At 39.2% G+C, this 27628-nt stretch overlaps 1 protein-coding gene across 1 annotated transcript; it reads left to right on the plus strand.

The window, feature by feature from the left end:
- LOC139739490 (DNA mismatch repair protein Mlh1-like) lies at positions 1-25906 on the plus strand. Its single transcript, XM_071650094.1, has 19 exons — positions 1-57; positions 1220-1392; positions 2193-2283; positions 2548-2646; positions 4267-4340; positions 9118-9190; positions 11197-11331; positions 13062-13150; positions 14814-14926; positions 15724-15817; positions 16711-16864; positions 17900-18210; positions 18906-19072; positions 20414-20522; positions 21437-21500; positions 22607-22771; positions 23308-23400; positions 24222-24338; positions 24909-25906. The coding sequence occupies exons 2-19, from the start codon at positions 1286-1288 to the stop codon at positions 25083-25085; spliced, it is 2232 nt and encodes a 743-aa protein (XP_071506195.1). The 5' UTR covers positions 1-57; positions 1220-1285; the 3' UTR covers positions 25086-25906.
- Positions 25907-27628: the final 1722 nt, after the last annotated feature.

The following is a 27628-nucleotide window of genomic DNA, read 5'->3' on the forward strand; positions in this document are numbered from 1 at the left end:
CCGGATGTGAATAGGAGCGAAGCTGCACTCGGGAGACGGCGCGAACGCAGAAGGATGGTGAAGTAATATTCCATATTATTAGCAAACTACATGTAATTAACCTTCATGTCAATAGGATAAGAAATTTGAAGGGAATCGTGAGTCATCTCTTCGTTTGTGGTAAAATATTGTTCGTCAGAATAAACGTTTCGTGCCTTCCTAAAATAAGTAGTAAGTAATGTTTACATCGGAAGTGCATCCCCACATGTGTCTTGACGCGCGTATTTTGAACGGTATCCTTTATAACAGTCCCATGTATTGAAAATTTTGTTATGAGCGCTGCTATGGGGCTAGATCAGGGAAAAGAAAATATACTTTCATCATTAGTAATTTTATACGGAGTAGTAGGTGATCATGTGTCTAAACTTTCGGTTATTCGATTGCATGTACTTTATTTTCTTTCACAGTTCCCGTCATGTTTTGTGGCTTTAACAAAAATGCAATCGTTTTAACTTAATTTAAAAAGCCTAAAGTAAAATGTAAATTTAATTTTACTTGTCTACAACTAAGTTAGTAAATTTACTAGTTGTTGATTGATAGGTCATTATTTCTTATATAGGGGTGTGTATGTTGTTTACTTCCTTGCATGAGCTGGGTGACAAGATGCTTACTTGAGAGTTCTGACCTTGATGTTTCACCACAAAAACAGTGCTAGGCCTAGATTCTATACACAGGTAAGTACCTTTAGTATTAGTAGAATTTTTTTAAATGATGAATAAAATACTGCATGATTCATGGCATGTGGAAATGCAATATATGGCTGGTCAATGAGTGTATTTAAATATTATCAGGCTAACGTAGTGTGCGTAGGATCTGCTACTGTCTATGAAAATAATCAGTGAGGATTTCCTTATCCATACTTACAAATGTACCTGAGCTTAAGTTCAGCAGCTGAACACTAACCATGATTAACAGGCTTAATGAGAATGCCTTCCTGCAGGTTTACAACTGTACTTGTAGGCTTTCCATTCATAAGATATTATCTTTTCTTTTTTTTTCTTTTCTTTTTTCTTGTAGATAGATTAAGATGTTATCTTTGCCGGTTACAGTGTTTCATTTGAGAGATTTTCAACACGAACAGACTTGAGAAGTTGAAGTGTATTCAGGAATCAAAGTATTCGACTAAAATATGTCAAACAAAGTTTTTGCTGTCCCTTGCATCATATGCTACTCCCCACAGATACCTGGCCAGAGGAGTGTAGAGTGAGCCAGACTGGTACTGATTTATTTGCTACGGCAGGTCAATATGGCGGGGACCATCAGGAAGCTGGACGAGACAGTGGTCAACAGGATAGCCGCTGGAGAGGTCATTCAGCGGCCAGCAAACGCCCTGAAGGAAATGATAGAGAACAGGTGAAATCTGGCACTGATTTCAGTGCATTGTTTTCTCTTGTTGCTTCAGCTGGCTGATCTGGGCCCTGTTGCATAAAAGTTATGATCAAACGCAAGTCAAGAAAATCATACGCAACTTGATTTTCAACCAATCAGAATGGAGCATTTGGGACTTACGTTTGATCTTCTTGACTTGCGTTTGATCCTAACTTATATGCAACGAGGCCCTGGGCCCTGTTTTATGAAGAGTTAAAATTGATTAAAAAGTTGATTTTCATCATAAGTCTATGGCAGTCTGTGTGTTAAGGAAATTTAAAATTGATTATATCTTTTGATAAAACAGGGCCCAGAACTGTTTTGGTTCATGGTGACATACATGTATCAAATGAGTGTTTCATGTGGAAAAAAAAAAAGATTGCATGTTAATGTACTATCACAACTTATACATTATTCACATTTGTACATTATCAATAATTCAGATTGATTAATCTGCATGCATTTATGTGTTACAAATTCAGACGTTGATGAATGATTTCATTTTGGTATTTGAATCTGATATTGAAAAAGAAATAAGTGAAATATTCTCAATCAGTCTTTTCGACATATGGCTGATTGCTGTAAATGACTTTACTCATGATTAATCAAAACTTTCCAATCACTCAAACAAGACTGGGTGGATACATAACATAGTAAAAGGCTGAAGGACGTTTAAAACAGCCATACTGTAAAGATATGAATCTCTGACTACAGTTTGATCTCACTTTTAATAGGGTAACACATTTTCTGAACTTTTGTCCACAATTTTCCACTCCATGCGGCAGCTTGGATGCCAAGTCCACCTCAATCCAAGTCACTGTCAAGTCGGGAGGGATGAAGCTCCTGCAGATTCAAGACAATGGGACTGGTATCCGGGTAAGATAGCCTCCAGTCAATCTGATCATTTGAGAGAACTATACTTAAACAATCCATGATGTGGTATTGAAAAATGCAGCGAAATTGCTAATCATTCCAAGTACAGGTGGGATTTTGATTTTAGTGAATTAAAGTGGATTTTAGAGTAAAAGAGACACAGCAGATACTTAAAGAGATGAGGAATACTCGCATTACTCTCTGCATCATCTGAGAGGCCCACCAGTCTTGATCCTTTCTAACCAATCCATGCTCCCTTTTGTACAGAAAGATGACATGGACATAGTGTGTGAAAGGTTTACAACCAGTAAGCTTCGGGAGTTCAATGACCTCACCAGTATCAGCACCTATGGCTTCAGAGGAGAGGTAAGCCTATGTGTAGTAGGTAATGTAAAAGGGGTAATGTTTGTGTATTTTCGAACAACACGCACCTAGCACGAAAATAAAGGCATGCAAACATTTTTGTTTCCTATATGCAATACTAGTACATACTTTGATTAAAGCGGAATGAAAAACTGGTAAAATTCATTTTACCTGGTGGAGCGCAAGATATGAAAGTTCTTGAAAATATCCACTTTTGCAGTAATAGAAAGACATTGTGATCCAGTGGTTTCTCTGACAGGCTTGTCATGGGATGGCCTAGGGTTTGAAGCCTTGTTCATGACACTAGTGTCGTTGAAGAAGACATTCATTGATATGATTTTCTCCTCTGATCAGGTGCACATATTAGATTGGGGTCAAGGCTCATGTAAAATGATGTCTGTCTTAGTTTTTTGCTAATCCTGTGGTCCTCTGAATTTAGTTCTATTTTTAGGTACATTTTGAAATAATGTGTATATGTTTTATTCAAAACTGTGATTTTAAATTGTATTGTAAAGGAAATGTCCACTTCTAAGCCCCTTGCTTTTGCATGATTTCCTCCTTTGACTAACGCATCACTGTAAATATTTTGAATGTGATTTTATAGAATAAATAGATTGAATTTGAATTAATTTAATTCAATTATCTAGCCTCACTTTAGCAAGCAAATAGTGGAGATAGTGTACATCCATATGAGCACTTTGAAGTGTACTCAGTAAGGAGAGAGTGATGGGCTTTAGGAGTAGAAAGAGGAGAAGGAGAAGGAGATGAAGTGTAAAGATGTTGTTATACATTAGAATAGGGGCTACTTCCCCAAGAATACATTGTATACCCATGTCATTGACCTTGTAAGGATTCTAGTCTGTTTTTTGTTTGTTTGTTTGTTTGTTTTTTGTTTTTCTCCAAAAGAAATTCCTCTCTTGAAAGGACTTTGATCACCAGATACTGGCTACATGTATGCTTTGTCAAATATTCTGAGTACAAAAAGTTCAGTCATTTACCACCATACACGTAGTTCTGAATTGTATCTTTGATCTCAGCTTTGAAGGAATGGTATGGTATTGGTGGAGATTATAGGATTGGGCTTTATGCGAGATACCAAGAAACCACTTATGAAATGATACAAAGCATACCATTCTAAGAAGAAGTCAAAGTTTATTAGATGAAAATCGGTTTTGGAATGGCTGAGACATCCAAAAACAAAGTAAAACAAAGCGATCCCAATAAAAGGTGGGTCCCACCTTTTATTAGGTTTGCTCTGTTTTGGATATCTCAGACATTTCAAAACCAATTTTCATCAAATAAATGTTGAATCCTTCTTGGAATTACATGCTTTTTCATATTTCATTGGAGGTCTCTCATTATCTCACCTAAAAAATGTTAGAAACCTGAACATAGGTCTCGACCAGTCTATACGATTCCTTTTAATTGCCTTTCTTGTTCATCATGTGAATGTTAGAAGTTATCATGGACATATATGTAAAAATTTTGTGTTTTATTATCTACAGTGGTTGTACCATGATTGTAGGATAGTTTGGGTTTACAAGACCAATCAGGCTTCATGGTCAGGCATCTACAGATGTACTGATTCCGATTAATTGATTTACGTTTTTCACTGGACAACAGGCTCTGGCCAGCATCAGTCATGTCGCCCACGTAACAATCATCACGAGGACGGAGGATTCCAAATGTGCCTTCAAGTGAGTGAATAATGTCCTTTCTTCAGAAATCATGTTACGGCTTGCCAGGTCTGAACAATTACTGTAAAACCAGAAATGTTTCGCATGCATTTAAATTTCCTGAGTTTTGCAAGAGCCAAGATTTGCGATATTGAAGTGCCTGCAGGAACATTATTTTCTTGTACATTATTCTTTAGTTTGGGACCACAAAATGAATGGGAGATGGATTTGTTTTTTGTTTGCTGTTTTTTAGAACACTGTTTTTTGTAGAAGGTAAGTCTTAGAGGTCCCTTTTCATTTTCATAAATGCTCTTTTGTCACACTCTTCACTTTCAACTCTAGTAACTTTTGATAGGATGTTGCTACTGCATTTAAAGTTGGTGTTCATCATAAAGAGAATGTGCTAATAGAGTGAACAATTTAAGCTTTATCTGATAATTCTGTGTTATGGAGTTTTGCTTCCTGTTTTTTGTTCCATTCCCAGCACAGAACCCAGTGTGGTGCAAGATTAGGCACTTGAATAGACCCTAAACTTCAGAGACTATTCTCTTAATAAACTCTTCTCCAGAGTGTGTACTTTCTTTTTAGTTTTTATATAGGTTAGGAAAGTCCATTTGTATTGAATTATAATACATCATTCTAAAGTTTAGAGTCTACTCTTTCAGCATTCGCCCTCGACTTAAAATCCGTACCTGGCTACTTTTTGTTGGCTTTGAGATGCAGGGTCACGTATGAAAACTTTATGAACAAATGGTTCGTTTTCAGAGAGTGCTTTGGATTGTATTATAAACTAGAAAAGATCACTACCAAATCACTACCAAAATTTAGTCATCTGTCCCTTGTGTCATTATCAACTTTTCCTGCAAGTTTCATTCAAATCCATAGGCGTACCCAGGATTTTTTAGAGGGGGGTGTTCAGTGGCGTACCGTGGGTCAAGACATTGGGGGGGGGCACCTCATGGAAGCAACATCAGAATTGCATAACTGTACAATTAAATGCGAGCAAGCGGAGCGAGCGAGCTTGAAAATTTTGACATTTTACAGTCCTCAAACTGCCGTTTGTAGCTATATATAATAATATATGTATATATATATATACACCGGGTGCAACTGCTGGCAGTTGCTGGCAGTAACATCAGGAGAATGGCATAACGATTAAATGCGAGCGAGCGAAGCGAGCGAGCTTGAAAATTTTGACATTTTACAGTCCCCAAACTGCCGTTTGTAGCTATATATAATAATATATGTATATATATATATATATATATATATATATATATATATATATGTATATATATTTCCTTTGGAAATTAAGGGGGTTGCACCGGGTGCAACTGCTGGCAGTTGCTGGCAGTAACATCAGGAGAATGGCATAACGATTAAATGCGAGCGAGCTTGAAAATTTTGACATTTTACAGTCCCCAAACTGCCGTTTGTAGCTATATTTTTTCGCTTTAGAAATTAAGGGGAGGGGGCGCACCGGGCGCAACTGCTGGCAATTACTGACAGCAACATCAGGAGAATTGCATAACGATTAAATGCGAGCGAGCGAAGTGAGTGAGCTTGAAAATGTTGACATTTTACAGTCCCCAAACTGCCGTTTGTAGCTATATTTTTTCGCTTTGGAAATTAAGGGGAGGGGGCGCACCGGACGCAACTGCTGGCAATTAATGACAGCAACATCATTAGAATTGCATAACGATTAAATACGAGCGAGCGAAGCGAGCGAGCTTGAAAATTTTGACATTTTACAGTCCCCAAACTGCCGTTTGTAGCTATATTTTTTCGCTTTAGAAATTAAGGGGAGGGGGCGCACCGGGCGCAACTGCTGGCAATTACTGACAGCAACAGCAGGAGAATTGCATAACGATTAAATGCAAGCGAGCGAAGCGAGCGAGCTTGAAAATGTTGACATTTTACAGTCCCCAAACTGCCGTTTGTAGCTATATTTTTTCGCTTTGGAAATCAAGGGGAGGGGGTGCACTGGGCGCAACTGCTGGCAATTACTGACAGCAACATCAGGAGAATTGCATAACGATTAAATGCGAGCAAGCGAAGCGAGCGAGCTTGAAAATTTTGACATTTTACAGTCCCAAAACTGCCGTTTGTAGCTATATTTTTTCGCTTTGGAAATTCAGGGGGGGGGGGTCATCGGGTGCAACTGCTGCTGGCAATTACTGGCAGTAGCATCAGGAGAATATCATAAACGGTTAAATGCGAGCGAGCGAAGCGAGCGAGCTTGAAAATTTTGACATTTTACCGTCCAGAAACTGTCGTTTGTAGCTACATGTATCTTTTTTTTTTCGCATTGGAGGGAGGGGGCGCCCGGTGCGCCCCCTGGATCCGCCACTGGTAGTCAAGGGTGTCGGTTTATGTTCATGATTGGGGGAGGTATGACCAGCGAGGGGGCGTCGAAGTGACCAAGCGGGAGAAGGATGTCCAAAATCTGCACTTTATATAGAGCATCCCCTAATTTGTTTGTGTTTGCGAGTGTGTGTGTTTCAAATAGATGGAAAAGTTAGGAAATAGCCAAGGTCAAGTCTTATTATTGGCAATGCAAGGCATTTTAATATAGACTAGTACGTAAAGCAACACTGCAAAATCAATGATCAAGCTTAGATAGCAAATGTGTACAACCTATCAAACATCACATTGCGCAACATTGCAGCGACTCTTTTTGCCATTCCGATATTCTGAGTACACTGCGCACATCCTGCTTGTATTCAAAATGCCAACCAGGAATCACGCTGAATCATAATCTTTTGTCGTCTCCGGGCTTTTTGAATAATGTTATACCTCTTTAATTATATGGTTAAAAGAAATCTTAGAAAAATATCTTTTTTTCTTGATCATCCTTTCATGTCGATTTCAAAAGCAGTTTACTAACCCTTGAATTACCATTTTCGAAAGTTTTTTTTTCTTTTTTTCCCTTTTCTTTCTTTTTTTCCTTTTTTTTTCTTTTTTTTTTTACCAGCGGATTGGGGGGGGGGCACGTGCCCCCCATGCTCCCCGTAGTTACGCCACTGTCAGTGGCGTATCTAGGGAAAGCGGCGCCCGGGGCAAGCGCGAAAATTGCGCCCCTAATTTCTGAAAAAGTGTTCAACCCCAACCCCATCCCGGTAGGGACTTTAAAGAAGTCCTCACGATATGCTTTTTGAAGCACTTAAGAGGGGTCTTTTGAGGGTGATTTTAATGTAATAGATATTGAAGAATTTTGGCGAGCGAGTGCAGCGAGCGAGCCGAAAATTTTTGTATTTCAGCTTACAAAACATGGAATTCTTGTCATGTTTGGTTATTAAATCTTCGAATGACAATTCTAATCAAGATATAGTGACGGTCTTATAGATAACGATTTATACCAACAGTGTTCAACCCCAATCCCATCCCGGTAGGGACTTAAAAAAAGTCCACTTGATATGATTTTTCGAGCACTTAAAAGGGTTTTTTTGAGGGTGATATAAAATTTGATAACTTTTGATAAATTTTGGCGAGCGAGCGCTGCGAGCGAGCCGACAATTTTTGTATTTCACCGTACAAAACATGGAATTCTTGTTATTTTTTTTGTTATTAAATCTTACAATTCTAATCAAGATAGTGACGGCTTCATAGATAACGATTTATGCCAACAAACTAAGGACTTTGAAAAATGCTCTAAATTACTACGAGTGAGTGAGCCGAAATGTTTATATTTCCACGTCATCATTACGTTTTGTTCTTCTTATTTCTTTTTTGGATAAATCTTGGCGAGCGGGCGCAGCGAGCGAGCCGAAAATTTTTATATTATTTCAGCGTTACAAAACATGGAATTCATGTTTTGTTTTTATCTTGTTTGATTTGGTTTTCTGCCCCCCCCCCCCCCCCCCAACATTCTCCTTCCCCCCGTCCGGGCGAGGATTTTTTCTTCTTCTTCTTCTTCTTTTTTCTTCTTTTTCTTCGTCGGTTTTTTTCTTCTTCTTCTTCTTTTTTTTTTCTCGTTTTTTTTCACGTGCCCCTCTTGCCCCCCCCCCCAGATACGCCACTGTTGGTAGTTGATACTACTAACTTAGCATGCAATGTGCCTATAATAGGCTGCAGCGCAGCATGCATTGTACACACATAATATTATGCATCATACACAATTTACGGTATACCGCGTACGGTATAATACCGGTAAACGGTGAACATTATGCGCAATGTATCTTCGCGATTCAGCCAGAAAGCAAAGCAGGAATCGGGAATGTCTACTGTTTGCGCGTCAGCTTCGCGCGCGGTGCAGTAACGTAGTACAGTGTATTAACACGTACTGTACACGAGTTCCTTAGTGCGTATAGTATTATGTAACTCCATAATGTATCATCATCCACACAAACATTAAGATAAAACAAGGAAGAGAGAGAGAAAATGAATGCAAAAGAAAGGAAAGGCGGAATTCAAAACGGAAATAAAAGCGGTAAAGACAGCTTTTGTTTCATTTGTCAACATCTAAACATTGCTGAAGAGGGGTGTTGAATAGCTCAAACACCTCCCTTTTTCCCAAGGGACGGTGTTTGAACACCTCAAACACCCCCATTTTGGCAAAGGGGGGTGTTTGAACACCCAAAACACCCCCCCTCGGTACGCCCTTGTTCAAATCCATGTACAACTTTTTGAGCCATTTTGCAAACAGACAAGCAAAGCAACGCCGATGAAAACATAACCTCCTTCTTCCTTGGCGGAGGTAATTACATACCAATGCTGAGAGTTTTTTCAGCACATTTGACCGCCCCTACAGTGTGTCTGTCAACGTCATCTCCGCCCCCTTTTTTTTTTTGTCTTTCAGAGGCATGTATGCAGATGGCAAACTCAAGGCCCCAGCCAAACCGTGTGCTGGAAACAAGGGAACTCAGATTACTGTAAGTTATAGGCAGCTGTCAATCAAGGCTGTCAAAATCACTGCTGTCAGAAACAAAGAAGATTTGTTTTGTTTTGTTTTGTTTTATTTTTGACAACTGACAAGATTTAATCAATATTGTGATATCTTTTCCGTAGGTCATGTGGCCACAAATGAACTACTGTAAAAGTGGTTTCTTTCGCGTACAGAAACTTTCACGGTTTCCATCGGTGCCGACTTTTTCGCCCGTGTTCAAATTCGTGGTCGATAATGATAGCATTGTAACAACCGACGAGTTCAAAACATTTTCGCGTGATGTTAAATGCGCTGTTCAACCTCAAATCGCGAAAAGCGCGAAAATAAAACCACCGCGAAAGAAACCACTTTTACAGTATGGTAATCAGTCGTCATCTAGTGCTTTTCATGCTTATGGCATGGATAACTTGCAATGCCTTCGTCTCTTTCCAATCGTACATGTGGTTTTGATTGCTTCTGATATTGATATCTATATTTCATGACCGCTGTTCACCTTCGAAGTAAAATTGATCACTACTATAGTGTATCAATTTGTTTGTTTCACTTCCATCTGAGAAGATGGCTGGATAGCCCATTTTCAACTGCAATAGCTGGTCTTCCATGGGGTTCAGTTGGATGTGAGGCTGGACTACTTCACCAGGTTAAACCTCCTGCTCATTGCGATGAATAAATGAAGCGGGATTTTTTTGTCCAAGGGGCAGAGTGTTTTGCCTCTTGCCTAGAGGGGACGGTATGATTACACACAACATTACTCAGTAGGACTCTGGAATCGAACCCCAGGTCCTATTGATCGTGAGGCAGACGCACAAACGACTGAGCTAACTCACCACTAAGCTAACTCAGTGATGATACATCTCTAGAAATGAGTGGAAAACTGAGGAGCTGCCGTGTATGCATGAACTCGCCGTGCCTACAGCGTATTGACCTTGAGAAAAAAAATGACAAACCTTGGGCATTACTAACCCCAAAAGCATCAAAATACAATACAATTGCTGAAAAGAGAGAGACTAGATAAATGGATAGAGTAGACAGATATATACTATAGATGTAGATAGATACATAGATACATAGATAGATAGATGGATAGATAGATAGATAGATAGATAGGTAGGTAGATAGATAGATAGATAGATAGATAGATAGATAGATAGATAGATAGAGAAAAAAAGGAGAGACCATTATGCTTTGTTTTAAATCTAATGTCATTACAGGAGGAAGCCTATTCTCTGGAAAGGAATCACAGAATATCATTGTTGAACATTCTTCTTCTTCTGTTATGTGTGATCGTACCGTCCCCTCTACTATGAGGCAAAACGTTGTGTCCCTCGGAAGGGACATGAAATGGAGTTCCCATGTGTGAGGGAATCATGACTCATGCAAGAAAAGAACCCACTGCACTCATTCCTTGCAAAGAACAGCATGCTATGCCCGATGATCTAAGTGGTCCACCCACATACATTTTGTACCCACACCTGAAAACGGGCGAATGATACCGACTCCTTGTGGTTTGCCCCAGGTGATTGGCAATAGTCAGCAAATGGTATCAACCGGGTACTGTTATATTGCACCATACAACGAAGAAGAAGAAGAAGAATTCTTGAACCATCCCCACCCCGAGAGTTGGGACGTGAAAAACAAAAAGTGTAGAATGAAAAGAAAAAAGTGTATTGTAAGAATGTTTTTAGATAATTTGCTTATTGTTGTTGTTTTTTGTTTGTTTGCTTGCTTTTTGTTTTATATTTTGGTCCATTCACAAGCACAACAAAGGAACAGGGCACAAATTTGAAGCCAAGATCCTGCCACTAAACATATGGCACCACCACAAGTTCTCCATTCCAGTGTAATAAAGACAGAGAGGGGGAGAGTACTGGAAGATTCATTATACAGTGTGATTGTTTTTACATCCCTTTTAATATGAGTCCAATGATTACGGATTGACACAATTAAATGGGCATTCATTTTGAGAGCTTGTATTTTTTTTTCACACATCAGGTGGAAGACTTATTCTACAATGTTGCCACTCGGCGGAAAGCGCTCAAGAGTGCCAGTGAGGAACATGGGAAAGTCGCAGAAGTGGTCAGCAGATATGCCATCCACAACTCTGGAGTTGCCTTTACTCTGAAAAAGGTATTTATGATTACTTTCAGTTGGTAATTTGCAGAGATTCCGTATTGAACTCAAAGGGTTTTATTAAAGGTTCTTGTTGTGGGCTTGTTTATGTCCCTCCTTCGTTTGTTCAGTCTTTTGTGTGTGCGTGTGTGTGTGTGTGTGTGCGTGTGTCTGTGTCTGTGTGTCTGTGTGTGTGTGTGTGTGTGTGTGTGACATCAGTTTTTACCGAGAAAGAGAGACGAGACATACTTTAAACCTGTCAATCACTGATTTGAAGTAAATACTTTAATCAATACACTTCTGCCTTCTGCTGAAGTAATGTCTATGTGTTTTTTCTCTGATAGTAAAGGAATACACAGGACATGTATAGAAGGAATGAAGCTATATTTGGTAAATTTAACATTTTCTGCGGAAAGTGATGCAAATTTTATTCTCTTTCATCAAAAAAAAAAAAGGAGATAAAAAATCAGGTTCTCTCTGTTTTACGCCCTAAGGCAAGACCACTATTTGTAATTACAAATAGAAAATATCAAATGTTGCCTTGAATGTAATCTTCATCTTCACAAGGAAAGGAAGAAATAATTTTCTTCCTCTCTACCTGAGGATAGGCAGTGCAATGCACAATCTCTCTGAAAGATATCAGCTGGTTTTGCCATCTGTTTGGGATTAAAATCTCATAACAATCCAACCAGGGATATAGCAGTGAGCCATGCACGAAATTGGAGGAGGTATGGTTTTAGACAAATGTCAACGTCCCCGAAGATTATCCCCCGACGTTTAAGAGGCAGTGTACGTTTCAGGCCAGGGGGAGAAAAAACAGAAAGAAAAAGCAAAAAAATACTAGCTGATTTCATGCTGTAGATTTGCCAAAGGGCCAGTCAATATGAGAATTTGATTACCTTGGATTCCTGGTCCGTTTCAGAGGTTTTGTTACTTTTGTAGGAGGCAACCTCACTCAAGATCATATTATGGAGGGCTGCAGATGGAAGAACTTCTTCGCTTTTGTCTTAGTTCTGATCTGATTTATTTTTTATTGTTAGGTAATTATTTACAGAATGTCTTTAGTATTTGACTAGGCAGTGACATGCGCGTGGTGATGTAATTTTTCCGTTTGGTCTTTGGAGCTTGTTTCATCCTTCAGAAGCAAAACAAAACAACGAAGTGACCATCCAAACAAGCAAATGAATCTTGTTAAATTCATTATGGACAAGTATCACAGTTATACCTTAAAGTGGCTTCAGTGAATAATGTGTTATGATAGATATTGGATAATTGAAAGTACAGACTGTAGATGCTATATTGGATTGAAATAGATGGGTTCTTAAATTTGATGTCGTGTACATATTGTGACACCGGATTGGTTGATTAGTACTTGACAGTGTGGAAGTGTGGTTTGTTAGTTACGCCATGATAATTACTATTAGTGAAACAAGATAAGAAAAAACAAATAGTATGTGTTCTGTTCTGTTCCCACTGTATTGAACTTATGGAAATTTTTACTGATGAAATCGGTCAATCAATAAATTAATCAATCACTTGGGAAATCTTTTATCTTCATTGCAGTTTATTTGATAACTGGTAAAAGTCACCCTCTGTAAGGTCAAAGCAAGTGGAATGAGATGAAAGAAAAGGCTTTTGCAAACAAGAATAACTCAATGATAATGAGAAGTTAAATTTATCTATTCCAGTGTGTCATATCATAAATATTACCCTCTCTTTGATAACATCTCTTTCCTTTTTTCCTGCAGCAAGGAGAGAGTACTGCGGACGTCCGCACCTCGCAGAACGCAACAACCGTTGACAACATCAGAACGGTATTTGGTCCCACAGTTGCGAGGTAATGCAGGCATGGCCCAGGGGTGTACCTAACCTTCTATCACCAGTCACCCCCCCCCCCCCTTCACCCAACCTAAACCAGGAACATGGCAATGCAGATTGGCTTTATCCTCTGTAGGGAGAGCTGTAGAATTTGAAGTCATTCATGCATAGTACACTCATAAAACTTTAATCTCACTCTTCATGTGGCGGAATATTATTGTGAGAAACTTTTTAGCTTGCCAACTCTTCAAGTCTTAATTTTTTTTCATCGCATTTTTGTGTCGTCCTATTGCTGCTGGAATGTCTGCATGATCAGAATATGGGAAAAATCAGATTTAATTGTAGAGCTCATGCTTTTTTTTTTGGGGGGGGGGGGGAGAGGGGCTTGGGGGGGAAGATGGGGAGGTGGGGAGAGTGATGTGAATCAAACATATTCTATTATCAGCTTCACGCTGAACTCCTGGATACTATTAACTATTAAACTTGCTGTGATCATATATTTCCCCTGAAATCAACATTTGAATGGGATTTATGAGAAATTTAATCAATTTAATCAGTATAATTTGCTTATAATGACTTGACACTTTAAACTTTTTCTTGCTCTTTCTTGTCAATGTCTGACAGGACAAATAGGCACCACACATGCATTTCTTCTTTCCCCCTCATGTTCCCATGCTCTCTTTGTAAATACTCCCCCCCCCCCAACTCCAATCAAGTATCATTTAAACTATTTGCAAGCATATATAGATTGTGTGCACGGGGGTTGCAACGATTTTCAAGCTTTAAGCTTGTATGTTGCAATTCCTTTGCGTGTTCGTTACCTTGAATAATGTAGCTCTCTTAGTGGAGTTGTATACTATCTTGTAACTGCTTCTTATCAATGTATACTTATTGTATATATTCTGTCTTGGCTATATGAGATGTACTTGCATACATTTGTATGCATTCCTATTTTGTGAACACGCATGAAATCTTGAATAAATAAATAAATAAATAAAATACAGCATCAAACTACCAATCCTTGCCATATTAAGGTTCCACTTCAAATATTTGATCCTAGTCTCTAGTCCAATTTTCAATTTCACAACTTCTTCCCTCAACCATTGCACATAATTTATTGTCTTTTGGGGCATTTTCTTTGTTCTCCCTTTGTGTTTGTGTGTGTTTCACCGATGAGCCTCAGAAGGGCCCTGGTTTCACACAAGTATTTAAATGTTTTTCATTTTATGTCAATGTAGGACTCCACCGCATGAATTGTTCTATGTTGCTTTGTATTTTTTATCTTTGTTTCTGCCACAAAACACTTGTGTATAAGCAGTGCTATACATCTCTGAATCAAAATACCCAGCTTTGAAAGAAAACGAATTCTGTAAAAGTGGAAATTTTTTGTGCATTTTGCATGACATGCAACTGGTGTGAAAGTATATACACTCGAAGATTTTTGTTTCCTTTATGTAATACTAGTTCATATTTTGATTCCGTGGAATTGAAAACACCCGATATTCACCTTACCAGGCTGAGGGCAAAAAATCACTCACATGAAACTTTCCACTTTTACAGTAGCTAAATATGAAAGATATGAGCCATATTGCTTCCAATGTGTTCAATTTTTCATATCTTTGGTAAAAAAAACCAATGCTAAACATACAAAGGCAATTACCAATTGTACTTTGCATTTGCAGGGAATTGATAGAGGTCAACCATGAGAATAAGAGGCTATCCTTTAAGATGTCCGGCCAGATCTCTAATGCCAACTACTCTGTCAAGAAGTTGGTCTTTCTACTTTTCATCAACCGTGAGTCACACAAGAGATCTTGATAACCAGTGTGTGTTGGCAGTCATCATTATGCACCAGTGGGACACAGTAGTGCGAATGGACGATATTTAGTTTGGGATATTTGTTTTACATTATCTAATTTGATAAAATATGGTTGTCTTGATGCTAGCCCATGGCATGCTCTCAGTTTTACTTTCATTGCTTGCAAGCTTTGCAACAGTTCCTGCTCCCACCCATCCTTGTTTCTGTGTAGCAGAGAAATAACGTGTGTGTCCAGCACAACGTGTGTCGATAAACCTTCAGGAGGCAACCTCTCTTTTTACTTTCTAAAATTTTATTAGATATGACAAGAAAACAGCTCCTCAAATTGTGTATGTGTAAGTCCTAGTTTTTAACATGACCATGCATATGCATCTTGAAGCAATGACATAAAGATAGGTGATTCCTTGTAATTCGTGCTGTTTCAGAAGTGACAATACCTGAAAGCAGACTACTTCTATACTGTAAAATGATAAATTTTCATGTGCATGAAACTTTCAAGATTCATGAAAGTCAAATTCATACAAAAGTTTTCATTTACACAATGAATTGCGTGCGAATATAGTACATAACGTGGTCAGTCATTCGCAAAAGTTTCGTGCCGTGAAAAAGGCTGTCGGCTCCGACTTGCAGAAGTTTCATGTCGCGAATGATTCTAGTTTCACAGTATCTCTTTAATGTATTGGGTATTTCTTTGTTTCCGTTGTAATTTGTCCATGTATACAACCCACAATGAAACTCTTTGATGTTTATCTACCGATGCTCTCTATCCTCAGATCGGCTAGTTGATTCCAGCAGCTTGAGAAAAGCTATTGAGGCTGTCTACAGTACTTACCTGCCAAAGAATATGCATCCCTTCCTGTATCTCAGGTAAAGATGCCCTCATTGCAGTTCTTCAGTCCCACCTTACTGTTTGTGTGTTGGGGCAATACGAAAGCCCCCCAATATCGTTTTAGTGTCTGAACTGTATTACCTCCAGAAGCTGGCTATGTCTAGGATTGAAAGTTTTTGAACATATGCATGCACATTGTGTTCTTGATTTTGTTGTATTGTCAGAAAATTGTATAAATAGAATTCATAAATAAGCTTATACTTTCTGTGCCAAATGAATATCACCAGAGATAATGAACTCTTACTCTAGATGAATTTCCTAGAATAATGGTAAATCAACCATTTGATTGTCAAAATCTCCCACTTTTGATTCTGTACTCCAATGCATATGTTTCCTATTTGTTTATGCATGATTTGCTTTATGGCTTCTGGTTTTTAACACTTGAAAGTAAAAGGGAAATTGGGATTTTTTTTTTGTGGGGGGGGGGGGGATGGGTAGTTTCTATGAGCTGTGCAGACTCATGAAATTTGAAAGTCACCATGCTTTTAACCAGTAGGTTCATGTAAGTTTTTCCCCTCAGATTTTGTTTCATGATTAGCTATTTCTCTCAGTTTTCTGTATGCATCCTACATTGTATGCTTGATAAGAATACAAAATGAATCATTGAACATATTGTACATATGTCATATTAATCGATACCTTTGTTAAATTTTTTGATGATATAATGGTATCGCTGTAGAGAAATGCAGAAAATGAATCAAATCAAACCATTGATTAAATCAAGTGACATTAGAATGCTTTGATTTCTTTCTTTGTTATTATAAATTTTTTTGTATCATCGTTCTGATATGAGCATCTGAGGTTGAAGTAGATTGTCTCTTTTCGATCATCCACCACTAGACCAGTCAATTATCATTTTCCATCCCTCCAGCTTGGAGATTGCCCCCCAGAACATCGACGTCAACGTGCATCCGACGAAGCACGAGGTCCATTTCCTCCATGAGGAGGCCATCATCGAGGACATCCAGCAGTGTCTGGAGCAGAAACTCCTCGGGTGCAACACATCCAGGACTTACTTCACGCAGGTCAGACACCGCTGCAGAGATTGACAATGTCCAAGACACATTTCTTTGACTGCTGCATACAAAGAAATTAGTTCTCATTCTTTCTTTAACCCATTGAGGACGAGTCCCGAGTATACTCGTGCAGGTGTCTATGGGTAATGCGTGCTATAGCAAAATCAGCGCCCGTTCTCAACGGGTTAATACATTTGGTCTCTTTTTTCTGTAGCAAGGACTATTTAGATAGTGATGGGCTTATCACTATTAAAAGAGAGGTGATGTGGATAGAAAGTATTTGATAAAGATATTTGCAGACAGAAGCAAGCAAAGGAAACGTGCACTCACCAAAGGGCTACGTATGGCTACTATTAACCCTTGAAGACGAGTCCTGAGTATACTCGGGCAAGTGTCTATGGGAAATATGTGTTGTAGCAAAATCAGCCCATCCTCAACGGGTTATTAAAACCGGCTACCAGTGCAGCATGCATGGTCGCACGCGGATATTAAATATTGATATATCTCAGTTATTGGCGCTCTTTGTGATGAGCAAGAAATTTCTCGGGTACTAAGGACAAGTTCTAATACCTCAAATCTAAATTTCAAGATACAGCTATACACTTGATAGCATCAGTCACCTACTGAGAGGGTTAGAGCGCAGGAATGGTTGTTGGGGGAAAAGTTCCTGTACATTCCATCAAGCTTTAAATAAGAAAAGTCATTGATTCTGCTCTCTGTGGATGTCATGAAAAAAAAATTCCGGACTAGGAAAAAGAAGTGTGCAATTATATATTTTCAGGGTCATTCAGTTAGTTTTGGCATATAAATAGAGGTTTGTGAATTTTTTTAAATAGTTCCTCTTTCTGTAAGCATGTTGATATGGATTCATATTATATCTGAGAAGCCTGCTGATTTTAAATATTGAATAAGTGTACTCACATGAAGACAGTAACAACACAAATTTCTTTTATATCAGGTACAAATCAATCACAGTTTGGGTAGAACACTTGTGAGTCCTGGTGATGCAGTCTGTTTATTGCATTTCTTTTAATACACGTCCAGGCACTTCTTCCTGGGGCTCAAGTGTCTGTAACAGAGGTCAGCGATGGTTCCAAGGGTCAAAGGTCGGGGTCATCGGGTCAGGTGTACGCGCACCACATGGTGAGAACTGACTCCCGCGACCAGAAGCTGGAGGCTTTTTTCCAGAAGAATCCTGCCACGTCCGTTGCCCTTAGTAACCAGCAATCAGATGAAGCGCCCTCTGTGTCGGGAGAAGGGAGTGTCGATAGGGGTCAGAGGTCAAGTGAAGGAGATGGTGGTGCTGCACTCATGGAGGGCGTACAAGATAGTGCGACATCGAGTAGCGCGTCAAGGTTTGTGTACGAAGTGTCTCATACATGTACACTGTATGTCCGGGGAAAATTATTCTTGTGCTAGGAGCAATGTTTTCTTCATGCTTTGCAATGTGCCTTGGAATAGCTGTACTAGATGGCGCAAAGTGAATGCATGGTACAATTGTACATGTATTGTTATCTTTATCACTATGCACAGATGCCCAATGCAGTCTACTTTAGGGATTTGTTGTTGGCGTCCATATTTAAACATCTTATGTCTACATTTCTACATGTACAATATGCATTATAGAGTACATTGATATTTTCACTAGTCTTGTTTGCTCCTATTTCATATCTTTGTTTATTGTAATCACTGATACCGATGCATTTAAAAGAGGAGGGGAGGATTTTGAACTTGCTTTTATCAAAGTTTTGCTTGGTCTGATCGTGTGATGCAATATCTCAGTGATTACTTGAAAGAAGTACTAACACGATCAACATAAGCTTCTTAAAGTACAGCTTGTTTGAAGGGAGTATTTTTTAATGTCTTGTGAAAGCCAGAGAAGAAGCTTTTTTAACAGCTGGGTCATAGAATATTGGGGAATATTTATATTTTCACCAATTGATTTTAATTACAGCCTTGTTATCACCCATATTCCCCCTTCTACCCAACCTTCAAAGAATCACTGAGACGTTTTGGAGCTATGCAATATTTGTCCTCTTGTTTTCCCCAGGAAGCGACCGATCCAAGAAGTAGAGACGGGGACAGAGAGTGCCCCAGCCAGGCCATCTTCTGCTGATGGGGAAACTTCTGTGGCTCCGAAGAAATCTCACCACCGAGAGGTCCATCTTACCAGTGTCCTCTCGCTGCAAGAAGAGATCGAGAACTCCACGCATGAAGGTGATACAAGTCTTTGCACAGTTTTTCAGTTTTGATTTCCCAAAAGTTGTTGTCCTGAATCTCCAATGTAGTAGATGAGATGCTGAGGTTTCAATATATGACTTTGTTGAGATAAGCAAGATATAAACTGATGGATGAAGCAAAGTTGTGTAAATATTTTCAAATTTATAGATGTTTCTGTTGCAATGACCAGTAATGTGTGTATGCAGATCATATATGTATTTTTTTTTCCATAACAAACTGGTTGTTTGCTTTTCTTAACTTGTTCCTGCTGCATGTATTTTATACGTTGGATCCAGTTGCATGCATTAGTTGTCACGATATATTTAAAAGTATTCATAGTATATCCATACTATGTACCGTGGTATTGTTGCAAATCCCATACATGCATGGTAAGTAAAACACAATTTGATAATTGTTACGTATTTTAGCAATAACATTATCTGTGCTGAAAAATGATAGGCACATATATCGATATGCAGGTTTAATGGTTCTTGCAACCATAAAACTTTTGTAAGGCTTGCCCAACAGAGCAACAACTAATACATGCAAGCAGGATTGACATTGTTTGAAGAGTATAATAGTATGATGGAACACTTGACTTGCATAGCTTATCATTAGGGCCTATAAGGGGTTTGCCAGAGTTGTCAACTAGTATGTTTGTGCAATATTTAGTATATTTTTCTTAATAAAAAATGACACAATTTTTTTTTGATGAAAAAAAAAACATGGGGGGGTGTCTAAAATTTGATAATTGTGCAAACTATGTGCAGTTTCCCATTTTTCAAACAGAATGTGATTTTGCCTCTGAAGCATGTTTAGTGTTTTGTTTTGTTTTTAGTTGTTCTTGTTTTCTACTCTGTATCAATATGTGCATCTGTACGCGGATGTGATGCTTCCTCCAAAATAAACTGCAGATAGAATCTAGGATGAATGTGGAAAATCCGTGTAACATTACTCCATAATGCGTACAATACTCATGCATTGTGAAATCGATGCCCTTTCCTATGGGAGGATACAGGATCTGCGACTGTAGTTTCGCTTTTTTAACTTTGAAAGATGTCAGAGAGTTGTGAAATATATACCTGCCTATGTGTATTTGCTTTCACACTCTGACTATTGTTGCAGGCTGATTTATAGCTATGACTGATGGTGTCGTGTGGAATGCCATGCTAAGTAGTCCTGTATTGTCCTTACGCTCATGATTGTGAGACTGTTTTTTATTTGGTTGTTGCTCTTAAAAATACATTTTGATGCAATATTGTATGACAGCTCAGGGAAGATTTTTATCATCTGCAGTTGCACAATGTTTTCATACTTGATGCTTTTGTCTTGTTAAAGGGCTGAGAGATCTCTTCAAGCAACACACGTTTGTTGGTATCGTGAATGCCCAGTACGCGCTTGTTCAGCATCAGACGAAACTCTACCTCGTCAACACCACCAAGTTGAGGTTAGAGTTAAGCTTCATTTCTATCATACGCATCGGTCAGTGACAGCTTAAATGATTTTGCTCAATATTTCATATGATATATATATTTTTTTGCATTTGTGTGTGTAGAATTTGTCATATTTTTTTCCAAAGTAGATGATGACATAAATGCATTTGCTGTATTTCATGCTGTTAAACAAACTTATGTGCCTTGATAAGAATGATTAGTTGTTATTCGTACGAGTGCTATTTCTACCCCCTGATTTCTGTGTAATTTGTTTCTGTTTGAGACAATTTTGCATATCATCTCAGTTTTAATTGTGTCCTTTTTTTTTTTTTTTTAACTCTTAATTAGCATGTTCTATGCCTGGTTATGTACTCTCAGCATATGCCAGGGCCAGCGCAACTGGGGGGTTCAGCCCCTCCCCCCCCCCCCTTTTTTTCCGCACAATACATAGGAATACATACATGTAGGGTGTAACCACTTTTGCCCCCCCACACACACTTTTTTTTACCCTGGAAGTGGCACCAGAAAATAATAGAATGTGGCTAGGCTTTTGCAGATTGCAAGTTGTACCAGAGTGATTTTTTTTTTTCTTTTTCTTTGGTTGTTTTTTTTTTGCCGATTGCAAGTTGTACCAGAGTGATTTCTTTTTTCTTTTTCTTTCTTTTTTTTTTTGCCGATTGCAAGGTGCACCAGAGCGATTTTTTTTTTTTTTTCCCGTTTTTGCTTGTTAGGTGATGAAACCCAGAAGTGGCACCAGAAATATTGACTGGGCCCCCCACTTTTAAAAACGTGGCTCTGGCCGTGTATGTTACTCATTTTGTAAAGATATACATATTTGTATTATTGAAGACTAGTGACTCTAAATTTGCAATTCCTCTCAAAATTTTCTCTTTGTTCTCCTTTGATCTCCCTCCATGATCCCATCCAGTCAAGAACTCTTCTACCAGCTGATGATCTTTGACTTCAGCAACTTTGGGGTCATGCGACTTTCGGTGGGTATTCCAAACCCTCCTCTTTAGAGTCCTCCTCTCAATGTAGATGTAAAAATTCCGTTGCTGGCGGTCGGGTCCGTACGCTGGCCGATCGCTACACGCTCATGTGACATGAGTGAGGTGATTTTGTGCACCTATGCACAACACGCAGTGGTCAAGTGGTTTACATTTTGTTGCCTCGCTTTGACAAGCAAACAAAACTGCAGGCAAAAAAAAAAATGATCACCTGCTCACAAACTCAGTTGGATTTTGTGTGTAAAATAGCGGGCAATAAATGCAAGTGTTTGGTCTCATCTGTTGCGCAAATGTTTGCTACGTTTGTGAATTCTGGCTACACGTGTATGAGTGCGCAAACTCTTGCTACAACAAGTGCAAGCAGGAAATACTGGTAATTTGCCCTATAGTCTTTGTTTTTCATCCTTTGAAATAAGTTTAAGATGTGATTGTACATTAATTGTCAATATTTTCAAGTTCCCTGTAGATATCTGATTTTTGTTAATAATAATATTAATGATTTTGAATGAATTCTTTCAAGGAATATGACATTAATTGCCCTCGCTAGAATTCTATCCCCCTCAAGGCCAGTACATATCATATAAATGATTATTATGTGTATGCTGTGTTTGGTTTTGTGGATAAAAGTTCATTATGTCACAATCAGTTGCAAATTATCTGTTTGATTAGAGTTTCGCCTCCTGAATCTGTAGGCTTCTTCAGATCGATGGCTGTGAGAGAGTTGTCTTCCCACTAGGCGACGTAGCTGGGGCACGCCGATCTGAGAGAATGGTATCGTACATTTAGGAAAGTAAGTATTGCCCCAGGTCTCAGGTGACAGTTTTTCCTTGTTGTTTGCGAATGTGAATGGCTTCCCTTATCCATCGTGAGGTTTTAACAGAGTCTCTGGCTAGGTCGGCATGCGCTAGCTACGTCAGTTAGTGGGAAGACAACTCTCTCACACCGTTCGAAAGAGGCCTACAGATCCAGTAGGCGAAAGTCTAATCAAACAGGTAATTTGCAACTGATCATGACAAAATGAACTTTTATCCAGTTGACATTCCAATCAGATGAATCTTTTCAGCGAAGTGTGTTGGTTTTGTGACACCCAGAACCCAGCCCCCGTGTATGAGCTGGCCATGCTCGCGCTGGACTCACCGGACAGCGGCTGGAGCGAGAGCGACGGTCCCAAGGAGCAGCTGGCCCAGTACATCGTCGACTTCCTCAAGTCCAAGGCGGAGATGCTCGGTGACTACTTCAGCGTGGAGATTGACGAGGTGGGCTTGTCGTCGCAAAAATGGGGGCTAAAAAGTTTTGTTGGGTTTTAGGGGACACCCTGTAGTCATAATAACGTATTGGCATGCTTTTTTGTGGAGGCTTGCTTGTTTGCAGATGCTTTGGTGACAATGATGGTGATAATACTACTAATTATATAAAGTTATGTACCTGTGTACATTTATTCTTCTGCACTGCAAGAGCTCCCGATATGCTTGAAAATAAAAATGAAGAGCGAGTATTGCATACCTGCCAACCCTAAAATTCAGTGAAAAGAAATAGCTGGGAAACATAAATGCACAAATAGGGATTTTAATCAATCTCCAATGTAGCACTATTAGTGGGTGATGACAAGAATAGGAACACACGGCTAAATGAAGCTACTTTTTTTCCCCCCTATACTCAGATTAGGAATTTTCCTATCAAATGGAACAGTTGACAGGTGTGAAATTATGGAGACTACCAGACACGAGGTACATAAAAGCTTGTTTAGCCCTGCTTGGTTACCATGGAAACCTCTCTTTTCTCTCAACTCCAGGAGGGCAACTTGTGCACCATCCCCCTGGTCTTGGACAAGTACATCCCAGCCCTGGAGGGCCTACCGATGTTCGTCCTTAGACTGGCCACAGAGGTGAGGGGGAAGTTCGGACAAAAATGTGCAAAGAAGAAAATGAATGATCCATCTTTCTCGTGGTTCAGCATGGTTAATACTGTCAGCTTGTTGATATTTGTTTGTTGGAAAGGGTGTACCAGTGGGTGGTTTCGTATATTTTGCCAGGATATTCTACTAAAGGGATATTTCTGGCTACTGAACTGACTGTATATGCAGTGTATTTTGCTCTGTGTGTGTTTGTGTGTGTTTGTGTGTGTGTGTGTGTGTGTGTGTGTGTGTGTGTGTGTGTGTGTTTATTTTTTTTTTTCAAATTTGATGAGATGAATATTATTTACAACATTAATGACTGCAAAACATTGCTTCCCATTACAAAACTGTTGTGCATCATCTCGAAGGTGGGAAATTGCTAACTTTTCTCCAGATAAAAGGGATTATAATTTTTATGTATCATTTCGTCACAGTGGTTATTCATTACAAATTCAACCATGTGCGATATTTTCTTATAAGTTCTCATTGGCAAACTATATGGCAGGTTATACAGTATCTTCTCTCATATCTGTGCTGCAAGACACTATGGGGTCTTGTGAAGTAAAAGAGATTGTGGATCTTCTACACTTCCAGAGCACACCTATTTAGTGTCCAAGCAAAAAAAAAAAAATGATTGAGTGTTCTGCCCCTGAGATCAGACACAAATTCACTCTTACTGAAATGTTTTATTTCTTTTATAGTGGATTTTTTTTTTTTGGGGGGGGGGAGGGGATGGGGGCATGTAAAAGGGCTTGCCGTTTTGTGGTTTTATACCTCTCATCCCTCTCTGGTTCTGAATTTGGTCCTCCTAGGTGGACTGGGATTCTGAAAAGGAGTGTTTCCAAACCTTTGCCAGAGAGTGCGGCCTGTTTTACGGTGTTCCCAGAAACCTGAAACTCGGCGACAGGAAGGGGGAAGGTGGAGAAACGGTAATTTGATTGTGCCTTGCATGGCATTCGTTTCGACAGTCAGAATGTAAGATTTTTTTTTTAGAGATGGGCCTTCCTTTATGTCTTCATGATGTTTGAACGGATGCAGAGTGTACTGCTTTGAACAGAATTCTTATTTCACTCACTTTATCTGTTAAAACATGGTGGGGGGGGGGGGGGATAAATTGGGGAATAAATTGGCTGCACAATTTACTTTATATCACCTTTGAAACCAAACTTCTTAAACTGTTTATCTGGGGGCAGCCAGCTTTCTTACCATTTCTGATGTGAGTTTTGGAAATACAGGGGGATTATTACATTAGTGGAAAGCTCAGCATCGATAGAGAATTCAATGACACCAAATTCAATAAATTTAATGTTTGGAAACTGTTTCATGCTTTCAGTGTGGTGAGAGATTATCAGACATATGATATATTTGTTGTAAAATACACACCAGGAATATATTTGTTTTTGTTCTTGCTTTGACTTTAGTTTCGTAATTGTTCATAATTTGGAGAGGGCAGGGGTCTCAATTTCTGTTTCCTCTTTCACATTTTTCCTTCCATTCAGGAGTCGCCCAAGCAGGAAGCCGAGCTGCCGGACTACAACTGGAGATGGACCATCGAACACGTCATCTACCCTGCCCTCAAGTCCACTTTTCTCCCTCCTAAGGAGTTTGCTGGGGATGCCAGCGTGCTCCAAGTTGCCAATCTCCCCGATCTCTACAAAGTCTTTGAGCGTTGCTGAAACCTTACTTTTTTTTTCTGTGGACAAAGGGAATGGCAAAGCGACGGTCATAAACTCTGACTGTAAACCCACCAAAAACTCTCCATATGCCCTCTACTGAAGTACTCTCATCATATGGATTGTACAGTATGTTCATTGAAAAATGATGGCTAGGCTAATGGTGAAATTAAAAAGAAAACTGCCACACCTGTGTGTTCTGGCAGAATGCAATGTACGTCATACTAGTACTCAGTGAAGAGAAAGAAAATCTACTGATAAACACACACAAATGCTGTCAACATTTCACGAGTACAAACACCCCAGAGGACCTTGAGATATACTCTCACTTAAAGGGGCATAGTCCCGGTAGTGTAGAGGGCGCTGTTGATGATACTGCCGATCACCGTTAGCATTGATACGAAGATTACCGAAGTTGAGCTGTCATCAAGAGTAAAGTGCATAGGTGTTGCTAAGTAACGTTGCCTTCGTTGTCTTCTCTGCGCATCGCGCAGTCTGTAGTAATGCCAGGGCGCGTGCATATGTGCTTGTTATTATGACATCACAAAAGAAGTTTGCTAAAGCTATCATCCCCCTCAGCCGAATCATGAGCCAAACTGTGATCGGACCACTGACTACAGTGGATCGGACTTCTTTGGACTCAGGGAAGTGGGCCAAAGCATAAGCGCTAAAGAGGAGTCGATAGCGTACGTCTCTATAGGAAACTTGCGCCGTGCGCCCGCGTACGCATTTGACTAAAACACCGGGACCATGCACCTTTAAGCTTAACTTCAAACACCCAAATAATTTTGAATTTTCATCACCCTGTGGCACTCCCACATTCGATCAACATGTGCATTGCTATCTTTTGAGTGTGTTATCAATGGAAATAGTGTACATACATTGGTACACAACTTTTATCCCCAAAGCACCCTCCCCATTCAGTAGTAGGTTCGGAATATTACATCATGAATGATCAATCGTGCCCTAGCAGTCATATTTTCCAACAAGGTGCAAGTGATTCACTCTAGCATGGAAGATGGGAGGATACTGCTGTGGCCTGATATGTCGATTATCAGTAATTGATTATAAAAAATTATGTAGCAACAACATAGCATGATCCGAGACTGTAGTACTTCCGGTGAACCTTTTCGGCTATTAAATATTTTGCATATTCGGTATTGCCAAACTAAAATTGTGTAATCAAAGCATAATATCACACATTTCTTATGCGTATGCGTAAATTTTAGAGCAAAGATTGACACTTCTGCAGATATATGAGAACTATGTTTTTATGATAAGGCCCTTCTCCTTATCGGCTGACAATAAGCTAAGTACACAGAGATCTCAGAAAGGCCGTAGAGTGTGATTTCCCCATCAGCTATCATGTTGAGCAACGCTGGGCCAAGAATTCAATATCTTGCAAGACTATTGGCACCTGTGAATAACATCATCTAGTTTGGGTTTTGTGTGTCCATCCTCATATACTTGGTGTGAATTGTTTAGGACCAACAAAACTGCAATTTACCCAGAGATACATTCTGGTATGATCATGAATGGAAAAGACTAAGATACTTTAGTCGTTATCAATGAAAATTGGTCGGTGTTTTTGTAAATTGATGTATAATTCCAGCAGTTGTATTGAAAGCTAAGTCTGTAAATACACGTGGCGTCAATTAAACTGGCAATAACCACACTCGGAGCAGCAGCCAGCCGTTTCATTTTGTTATATCGTTTAATAAATGCCAGCATGATATCATGTCAATACTTGCAATAATAACATTGTTAAATGTCGATACAATAGATACAATAACATAATTTATGTTATTCTCATTGTCATAGGTCTCTGCTGTTTGTATAAGTTCATTTCATCTAGCATACACATGTTTTACATGTTTCCTTGAAACAAATGAAGTAAAATATATGCTGTCATCAATTTCGTCTCAAAAAAGGAGAGAGAGATAAAACAAAACACACAAGGAACAGGTCATCTCCCGTTCTAAGAACTACCATTCTAGTTGAATCGCGAGGGCCAGATACGCCCCTTTGGATTGCAGCTTGCAGTAACACACTACAATGTTCTACACATGCATGCACACCTCGGTACGCCAGAGAACGCATAACAGCTTTACATAGTGAAGACTGATGCTCGGTCACTATACCATTGTTCTTACAGTTCCTTAGTTTTGTATATATAATACAGTGTATGTATATGAAACACTGAGATCATTTTTTTTTTTCTCATTGAGTTTTGTTTCGTCATTTTTGTCTTATTTATTCCTTCCTTTTGTAAAGCTTGCAATGTTTCCAATTATATCCAGTACACTGATCATCTAGCTGCAAAGTTTAGCACTTATAAAAGATTCTGCTGTCGTAGAGAATGCCAGTACTTAATTTTAAGAACTACATATTGCATGACACCGATGCATTCAGGCCAGTAGAAACCCTCAAATGGCACTCAAGTACAAGTACTCAGAATTAAATGGAAGGGCTGATCGGAAAACTTTGCCTACCTTAGCAGAACAATTTATGACAGATTATGTGCTGGGACTCGGTCACACGTTGAT

This window comes from Diadema antillarum, unplaced genomic scaffold, assembly GCF_040938485.1.
Source record: "Diadema antillarum isolate AM-2024a unplaced genomic scaffold, OU_Dant_1.0 seq00000802_RagTag, whole genome shotgun sequence".
In the NCBI taxonomy this organism is placed as follows: domain Eukaryota; kingdom Metazoa; phylum Echinodermata; class Echinoidea; order Diadematoida; family Diadematidae; genus Diadema; species Diadema antillarum.